Source organism: Brachionichthys hirsutus, chromosome 20 (assembly GCF_040956055.1).
Source record: "Brachionichthys hirsutus isolate HB-005 chromosome 20, CSIRO-AGI_Bhir_v1, whole genome shotgun sequence".
In the NCBI taxonomy this organism is placed as follows: domain Eukaryota; kingdom Metazoa; phylum Chordata; class Actinopteri; order Lophiiformes; family Brachionichthyidae; genus Brachionichthys; species Brachionichthys hirsutus.
Window position 1 is genome coordinate 9,879,893 of NC_090916.1, and position 9,226 is coordinate 9,889,118.

Below are 9,226 nucleotides of genomic sequence, written 5' to 3' on the forward strand. Positions count from 1 at the left end.
GGGCGCCCCCTCTGGCTGTTCTCCATCTCTAAGGGTCTGCAGGAAGTCACGTTTGTACAGAATCTTTCCAGACAGGAAGTGGGTCTTCATCATTTGGAACGTCCGTTTTGTTTCGTTCAGAACACCAGCATGACCCGGATCGACATCGACCACCAGTACCGGGCCCTGGTGACGCAGTCGGAGCGGCTGCTGACCGCCATGCAGAACAAGAAGAAGGAGGAGGAGGAGCGGGACAGGCTCCGCCGCATCCAGGAGGAGATGGAGAGGGAGAGGCAGAGGAGGGAGGAGGAGGAACAGCGCCGCAAGCAGGAGGAGGAGGAGCGGCGACTGTGAGTGTGGGCGTGGTCCACCCAAGGAGCAGCTTCCTGTGTTGGACTTTACCTGAGAACCGGAGCAGGTTCTACGCAAAGAGCAGCTCAGATGTTTCCACCTGTTCATTTACAAACACAATAGAGAGTTACAAACTCTTATAGCGCTTTATGAAGCGTTATAGAGTGTTATAAACTCTTATAGAGCTTTATGAAGCGTTATAGAGTGTTATGATCTTTTATAGAGCTTTATGAAGCGTTATAGAGTGTTATGATCTCTTATAGCGCTTTATGAAGCGTTATAGAGTGTTATGATCTCTTATAGCGCTTTATGAAGCATTATAAAGTGTTATGATCTCTTACAGAGCTTTATGAAGCGTTATAGAGTGTTATAATCTCTTATAGAGCTTTATGAAGCATTATAGAGTGTTATGATCTCTTACAGAGCTTTATGAAGCATTATAGAGTGTTATGATCTCTTATAGAGCTTTATGAAGCATTATAGAGTGTTATGATCTCTTACAGAGCTTTATGAAGCGTTATAGAGTGTTATAATCTCTTATAGAGCTTTATGAAGCATAGAGTGTTATAATCTCTTATAGAGCTTTATGAAGCGTTATAGAGTGTTATGATCTCTTATAGAGCTTTATGAAGCATCATAGAGTGTTATGATCTCTTATAGAGCTTTATGAAGCATCATAGAGTGTTATGATCTCTTACAGAGATTTATGAAGCATCATAGAGTGTTATGATCTCTTATAGAGCTTTATGAAGCGTTATTGTGTTATAATCTCTTATAGAGCTTTATGAAGCGTTATAGTGTTATGATCTCTTACAGAGCTTTATGAAGCGTTATAGAGTGTTATAATCTCTTATAGAGCTTTATGAAGCATAGAGTGTTATAATCTCTTATAGAGCTTTATGAAGCGTTATAGAGTGTTATGATCTCTTATAGAGCTTTATGAAGCATCATAGAGTGTTATGATCTCTTATAGAGCTTTATGAAGCTCTATAAAGTGTTATAAACTCTTATAGAGCTTTATGAAGCGCCATAGAGTGTTATGATCTCTTACAGAGCTTTATGAAGCGTCATAGAGTGTTATAGGGTGTTACCGTGACCCCCCAGAGGACACAAATGATCCCAGGTGTTAGATTACAGGTGTGGAAACGTGAGCCCTTCCTGAATGTCTTTTTTCTTTTCTGTCTTTCAGGAAAGCAGAGATGGAGATGAAGAGGAAGCGGGAAGAGGAGCAGAGGAAGAGGAGGGAGGAGGAGGAGAGGAGGATCCAGGTGAGTCGTCCCGGCTGGCTGATCATCAGGTTAGCCTTTAGCCGTCCCGGTGAGGGGGCGGGTCCGTGGTTGACCTTGGGTGATGTCACTAGTCCGTGTCATGGTGTAGACTTCCTGTCCTCCTATTGGTCGCTCTGGTTCTGTACCTGAGCCCTTACCTGTTCAACCCGTTCAGGAGGAGATGGAGCTGCAGCTGCAGGCGGAGCGGGAGGAGGAGGTGGCGCGGCAGGCGGTCCGGGAGCAGGAGAGGAGGGACCGCGAGCTGGCGCTGAGGATCGCCAGGAGCGAGGCGGAGCTGATCCCCGAGGAGACGCCCAACGACTCGGGGCTGCGCAGGTACCATGTCCACCATGTCCACCATGTCCACCCTGTCCCCCATGTCCCCTGGAGGTGACATGTGAGTCCAGATCGGAGCCGGTTCTGAAGCTCCCTTTGAGAAACAGGAAACACAAACCGGAGACCCGGTTCTGCAGGTCCAGTTCCTGGTTTTGCGGTCCTTCTTTTTGTTGTTCCGCCCCTGATTCTGGGTCTTAGAACCTCCAGGTTCTAACCAGGTGGTCAGAAACAGGACCCGTCCTTGGTCCCACACAGACCAGTAGAACCACTTCCTGTTTGCCTCTGTTTGGGGGCGTGTCCTGGGCGGTTTGGCCCCGCCTCCCGGTTCCGGCTGTCGTTGACTCTGTCCTTTCTACTTTCTTCCTCCTAGTGACGACTCGTCGGTTCCATCGTCTCCAGAGAGAGCAGCGTAAGCCTCCGGCGGTGAACCCTTTCTTCTCTCTGACCTTTGACCCTAACGACCCCTCCCCTGCATGCTGTAACACTCCACCAATGACAAAGCAGTTTAGTTCTGTTGATCCTGATCCAGGAACCCGACGAAGACTCCCTCGTCTTCCTCCCAGCCGACCCATGTGATTAAAGATGAAGAAGAATAACTTTATTTAAACCTTAAAACAATCCGGCGATGGATCCTTGAGTATCAGAGTAATCAGATTACTTGCTGTCGTTGGGAGGAGGCGCTTGATTGATCCTCTACTCTCTTCACAGCACCGCTGGACCCAGAAAGGCCGTGACCATGTAGGTTCTCCTGCTCCTCCGGGTTCTGGTTCTGGGCCCGGCCCGGCAGCCCTCCTTCCTGTCTATATATGTATTTAAGATAAATCTGAAATGAGGCCGAACTAAGAGTACCATAACCCGTTTGAAGGTTCTGGTTCTGGCCCGTTTGACGGCTCTAGCTCTGACCCGTTTGACGGTTCTGCCTCTGACCCATTTGATGGTTCATGTTCTGACCCGTTTGACGGCTCTGGTTCTGACCCGTTTGACGGTTCATGTTCTGACCCGTTTGACGGTTCTGGTTCTGACCCGTTTGGCGGTTCTGGCTCTGACCCGTTTGGCGGTTCTGGTTCTGACCCGTTTGACGGTTCATGTTCTGACCCGTTTGGCGGTTCTGGTTCTGTCCCGTTTGGCGGTTCTGGCTCTGACCCGTTTGGCGGTTCTGGTTCTGACCCGTTTGACGGTTCATGTTCTGACCCGTTTGGCGGTTCTGGCTCTGACCCGTTTGACGGTTCTGGCTCTGACCCGTTTGACGGCTCTGGTTCTGAGCCGTTTGGCGGTTCTGGATCTGACCCGTTTGGCGGCTCTGGTTCTGACCCGTTTGACGGTTCTGGCTCTGACCCGTTTGACGGTTCTGGCTCTGACCCGTTTGGCGGTTCATGTTCTGACCCGTTTGATGGTTCTGGCTCTGACCTGTTTGACGGCTCTGGTTCTGACCCGTTTGGCGGTTCTGGCTCTGACCCGTTTGACGGCTCTGGTTCTGACCCGTTTGACGGTTCTGGCTCTGACCCGTTTGGCGGTTCTGGTCCTGACCCGTTTGACGGTTCATGTTCTGACCCGTTTGACGGTTCTGGTTCTGACCCGTTTGACGGCTCTGGTTCTGACCCGTTTGATGGTTCTGGCTCTGACCCGTTTGGCGGTTCATGTTCTGACCCGTTTGGCGGTTCTGGCTCTGCTTGAAGACTTTCCGTTGTCAGTAATCGTGACTGAGACGCTGTCTGGCGCCGCCGCCGTGCTTTTCAGGGAACAGATGGCGAGGGAGATGACAGAACTTCTGACCCGGTGGGTACCAAAAGATGGCCGCCTCGTTTCCTCCTGATTGATCTCAAATCGGACCATGAGCAGAAATCCCCCAAATATTGATTGATTGATTGATTCTGATTCCGATTAATGATGATTGATATTGGATCAGAACCTGCTGCTTGTTGCAGCCATGAGTCAGAGCTGCTGGGGGGGGGGGGGGGGGGGTAGCGCTCAGCTATCAGAGACTCCGGCTTCCTGGTCACAGATCGATCCGATTGGTCGGACGTGATCAGATCCTGGCGACTCATACAGGATGTAGTCAATGATGTCATCTCTTAGGACCTGTCTAACCCCCCCCCCCCCCCCCTTCTCACCTGTACCTGCTGCTCTGAGTGTTCTTCCTGCCAGGTGGGTGGAGCTTCCTCCAGTCGGTTCTGGTCCAATAGGCTTCAAACATTCTCCTCCGTTACAGCCCCGCCCCCTCAGCTGCAGACGGGTGTGGTCTAATATTTTGATGATTAATCAATGATTCTCTAATGTTTTTGACGGCAACGGTAAGCTCCACCCACCTACTTCCTCTTTTCAACCTCATCCTTTATTTCAGACTGAAGCCAATAGCCCCGCCCTCCTGGTGTCCCGCCCTTCACTGCTCTGTCTGTCTCTGACTTCCTGTCTGTCTCTTCCTGCTTCCTGTCAGAGGTCCGCAGGTCCAGGCCTCCAAGGCCGGCGCCGGCGCCAAGAAACACGAGCTGAGCAAGTGGAAGTACGCCGAGCTGCGGGACGCCATCAACACTTCCTGTGGTGAGTGTCCGTTTATGGTCACGTCCACAATGAGCTCGGGGGGACATTCGGGGGGACATTCAGGGGGACCTGATCCGTGATCAATAAACCCGTTATTGTGTGAAACGGCGTCCAAGAAGCTCGTGGTCCTCGGAGGCCGGCCCCCTCACAAACGTGCGTTGCCGTGGCAACGGCATGAGTTGCTGGTTTATCGAGCGTCTCTGCCCCCCCCCCCCCCAGACATCGAGCTGCTGGCCTCCTGCCGGGAGGAGTTCCACCGCCGCCTCAAAGTTTACCACGCCTGGAAGTCAAAGAACAAGAAGAGGAACACGGAGGCGGAGCAACGGGCGCCCAAGTCCGTCACCGACTACGGTAGGACCCGCCCACACGGCGCCCGTTCACTTTAAAGGTCATGGGCCGTTCAGGGTCCCGATCCGCTGCTACACGAGGAACAAATGGACCGTCGCCGTGTCTCCTTCGTTGAGTTGTCATGGCGACAGAGCTCCACTGCCTGCTCTGCTGTGAATACTGATCGGATCAGGACCAGAACAAACCGGGTCCTCCAGCCCGGCGGCGTTCTGCAGAGGGAGCGTCAAAATAACGAAGTGTTGAAGCACGTTGACACGCACACACACAGACACACACACAGACACACGCACAGAGACACACAGAGACACGCACACACACACACACAGACACACAGACACACACACACACAGACACACACACAGAGACACACACACAGAGACACACAGAGACACGCACACACACACACACAGACACACAGACACACACACAGAGACACACACACAGAGACACACACACACACAGACACACGCACACACACAGACACACAGACACACGCACACACACAGACACACAGAGACACACACACAGACACACACACAGAGACACACACACAGAGACACACACACACACAGACACACAGACACACACACAGAGACACGCACACACGCACACACACACACGCCGCGGCGTTTTATCGCTGTTGGATCCTGACCCGCTGGCTCCTCCCCTCGCCTTTTTAACTCTGCGGTTTGTCATTTCGTCCCTCGTTGCCGTGACGACCATCAGGCTCGTTGATGTCACTTCCTGCTGTGTTTACTTTCAGGTCACGCGTCTCCTGTGAAACCACGCGAGTGTCCTCCACTAACCCACTAACCCCGCCCCCACCGCGCTAGAGGCGTGCTCGTAACCCGATCACTGCCGGGCTCTGGGTTGGTGTGCTGCTCGGTTTGAGGGACAAGGAGGAGGTTCCCATGGCAACAGCTGCCTCTATTGAGGTGATCTGAAGGATTGGGCGGCGCCCGCTCCCCGACGGCCATGAGGGTTTGATAGAAGGCGTTGAGACCGGTACCGAGCGGAGCGGGCCGGTACCGGCAACCCGGCCAGAGGCTGCTGGTCGGGGGGCGGGGGGGGGTGTACCGGTAATTAAATTTAAAAAGAGGAATATAATCTTACTAATAAACTTTATATTATGCACTTGGAATAACTATTAAATAAATACTTAATAGTTACACAATATCTACTCACCATAAATTGTAGTCCCAATAATTACTTCTGTCCTTCACGTTTTTTTGTTTCATAAATTCCACATTCTTGTCTTTTAATCCGGGTTCTTGTTTTTTAATCAGGGTTCTTGTTTTTGTTTTTTAATCCGGGTTCTTGTCTTTTAATCCGGGTTCTTGTTTTTTAATCAGGGTTCTTGTTTTTGTTATTTAATCCGGGTTCTTGTCTTTTAATCCGGGTTCTTGTTTTTTAATCCGGGTTCTTGTCTTTTAATCCGGGTTCTTGTCTTTTAATCCGGGTTCTTGTTTTTTAATCCGGGTTCTTGATCCGGGTTCTTGTTTTTTAATTCAGGTTCTTGTCTTTTAATCCGGGTTCTTGTTTTTTAATCCGGGTTCTTGTCTTTTAATCCTGGTTCTTGTCTTTTAATCCGGGTTCTTGTTTTTTAATCCGGGTTCTTGTCTTTTAATCCGGGTTCTTGTTTTTTAATCCGGGTTCTTGTCTTTTAATCGGGTTCTTGTCTTTTAATCCGGGTTCTTGATCCGGGTTCTTGTTTTTTAATCCGGGTTCTTGTTTTTTAATCCGGGTTCTGGTCTCAATGTGCTGAAGCAGGTTTGAACCCTTCATTGTTTGTTAACGGAGCGAATCAGCTGTTAATACCCGAGTTTAGGTCTTAGTCCTGGTTTCTCTTCTTGGAGGTCATCACCTCCTCTTCTTCCTCCTCAGTTGGACTTTTCTCCTTAGCAAAGAAGCTCTCCAAAGACTTTTGTTTCTTTTTATTAATTTTCGCGAGTTCACGGCTGGTTTTTTTTTAGCAACGTATCAAGACGCGATTGTTACGTTGGAGAAAATCCGGCCGTTTTTCAAAATAGAACACCTTTTAGACGCTAATAATCGATACAACGGAAATTGTATACATTAGTTGTTCTTTCTTTGCGGCCCGGTAACAAACGCCTCACGGACCGGTACCGGGCCGCGGCCCGGTGGTTGGGGACCCCTGGTCTAGGAAACGTGGTCAGATCAGGTCAGACTCCTCCTGGACCCCCGACCCGTCCAAGAACCTCGGGTTCAGAACCACAGAGGCTCTAGAACCACCGTTGCTACATGCTAACAGCTAACAGAAAAGGTATCAGGACTTTAAGGGGGAGGAGCTTGATGCAGGTGATGGTCTGTTCAGTGTTGGAGTCAGTTTCTGCTCCGGCTTCATCCGGTTACCGTTCGTCTATCTGGAATGTTCCGTATGAACCCGAACCCGAACCCTTCGGCGCCGCCGAGCCGGCCTCCTCAGTCTGCGGACAAATGACAACTCTGATTGGCCGACTCCTTCTGACATCACTGCTGACCCGTGGACAGCAGCCGGTCCTGTTGAGTCCGGATCCGATCCGAGACCAGCAGGCTTCATGTTTACATGCAGGGAAGAACCGAGGCTCACCTCTCATGCTGCTGCAATGCATCCTGGGATATGCGGCCCCTGAATTGAGACGCAGGTACTTTGTCTGATTTGCATAGTTGCCAGGCAACAAGGACAGCAAAGGGACGAGTGTTTCTACGCTCGGAGCGGATCCTCACCGGAGAACGTTCTAAAACGATCTGAAACGGAACGGCCAATCACAGCTCAGGATAATAAGGCAACCAATCAGATTGCCTCTCCTGCAGGAGGACGTTCCCGGTTCCTGCACGTTGACCGCTGTCTGACTGCTTTCGTCCAATCAACAGCCCAGCAGAACCCGGCCCCGCCCATCCCGGCGCGGCGCCACGAGGTGGTGACGAGCCGCCAGCAGCGCTACTTCCGGATCCCGTTCATCCGGCCGGGCGAGCAGTACAAAGACCCCCAGAGGGAGAAGAAGGGCTGGTGGTACGCCCACTTCGACGGGCCCTGGATCGCCAGGCAGATGGAGCTGCATCCCGATAAACAGCCCCTCCTGCTGGTGGCAGGTCGGTACGGCAACAGCTAATGTGGCACATGTATGATTAGCATGCTAACATGCTGAATAAACCATTGAGCGGTTAGCGCTGCGGTTGTATTGCTTCAAAAGTGAAGGCTAGGGTTAGCCGTTAGCCGTTGGCCCACCTAGCACTATTATGGGATGTTAGGGGAGGTGGCGTTGGCCCCCACCGTTACCTGGTGGTCCAGTTTGATTGGTGGCTCAAACCAAACCTTTGAGCAGTAGCTAGCATAGCTTAGCATAAAGACTGGAAACACAAACCGGTTCTGTCCGAAGGTCCCTGAATCCAGAACCGGGCAGCTGTGATCATGTTCTGGTAGCTTCTGTGTTAACCTGTTAGCGCTTGGCGGGTACCACATGCTAATGCGTCCCGGGTTCTGGTCCGGTGCCGTCCCTGCAGGGAAGGACGACATGGACATGTGCGAGCTGAGTCTGGAGGAGACCGGTCTGTCCAGGAAGAGAGGCGCCGAGATCCTCCCGCGGCAGTTTGAGGAGATCTGGGAGCGCTGCGGCGGCATCCAGTACCTCCGGAGCGCCATCGAGAGCCGGCAGGCCCGCCCCACCTACGCCACCGCCATGCTGCAGAGCATGTTCAAGTGAGGGGGCGGGGCTTCCACTGCAAACAAAGGGACTGAAGCACCAGCGACCAAACGGATGCCGTCTGGCGTCCTGCCCCGGGTCCGGACTGGCGGCCATGTTTCTCGACTGTCCTTTTGTCTTTGTCGCGGTGTCGTTTGTTCTCGGTTCCTTGAGGGGGGGGGGGGGGGGGGGTGATGAACGCTATGCATAAAATCAAGCTAATTACTCCGGCGAGTCTCGCTGAGGCCTTAGCGCTAACGCTAACGGGGTGGAGTTAATTCTTACTTCTGATTAATGATGCATTCCTGATTCGCTCACCCTAACAGCTGGCGGGGGCGGGGCTGTTTACACGGGACATTCCTTTGATTAAAGGTCCGTTAACGTTTCACCTTCTGGCGGCCGCCGCTGATTCAGCCGCCATTTATTTGTTTGTTTGAAATGAAAAGCAGAAATCATGAAAGAATTATGCAAAAGCTGAGACGGGTCAGCGAGTTCTGATCGGTTCTGGTGGGCCGTGGCTTCAGATGGCCGGCCTGCTGAGACGCGTTATTAACTGGACCGGTTCCGGTCCTGAAGCTGAAACCCAGCAGAACACAGGGGTTCCTTTCTGGACCGTCGGGAGAAGCAATAGAACCCACAAGCTGAGCCGGACCGTCGCATCACGGCTCAAACCCGCTCCAGCGTAAAACGGGCTTCACTGTAGCAGCTAAGCTAACGGGTTAG

General features: G+C 51.8%; 1 protein-coding gene across 1 annotated transcript in view; it reads left to right on the plus strand.

Moving 5' to 3' along the window:
- LOC137909449 (unconventional myosin-VI-like) overlaps nucleotides 1–8,663 on the plus strand; it is a 22,114-nt gene extending 13,451 nt beyond the window's left edge. Inside the window, exons 25-33 of the mRNA XM_068753910.1 lie at nucleotides 121–329; nucleotides 1,520–1,598; nucleotides 1,774–1,934; nucleotides 2,643–2,672; nucleotides 3,672–3,710; nucleotides 4,369–4,472; nucleotides 4,692–4,823; nucleotides 7,695–7,913; nucleotides 8,325–8,663. Coding sequence (XP_068610011.1) covers nucleotides 121–329; nucleotides 1,520–1,598; nucleotides 1,774–1,934; nucleotides 2,643–2,672; nucleotides 3,672–3,710; nucleotides 4,369–4,472; nucleotides 4,692–4,823; nucleotides 7,695–7,913; nucleotides 8,325–8,524 — 1,173 coding nt within the window. The 3' untranslated portion in view covers nucleotides 8,525–8,663. The remainder of the gene's footprint in view (nucleotides 1–120; nucleotides 330–1,519; nucleotides 1,599–1,773; nucleotides 1,935–2,642; nucleotides 2,673–3,671; nucleotides 3,711–4,368; nucleotides 4,473–4,691; nucleotides 4,824–7,694; nucleotides 7,914–8,324) is intronic.
- Nucleotides 8,664–9,226: the final 563 nt, after the last annotated feature.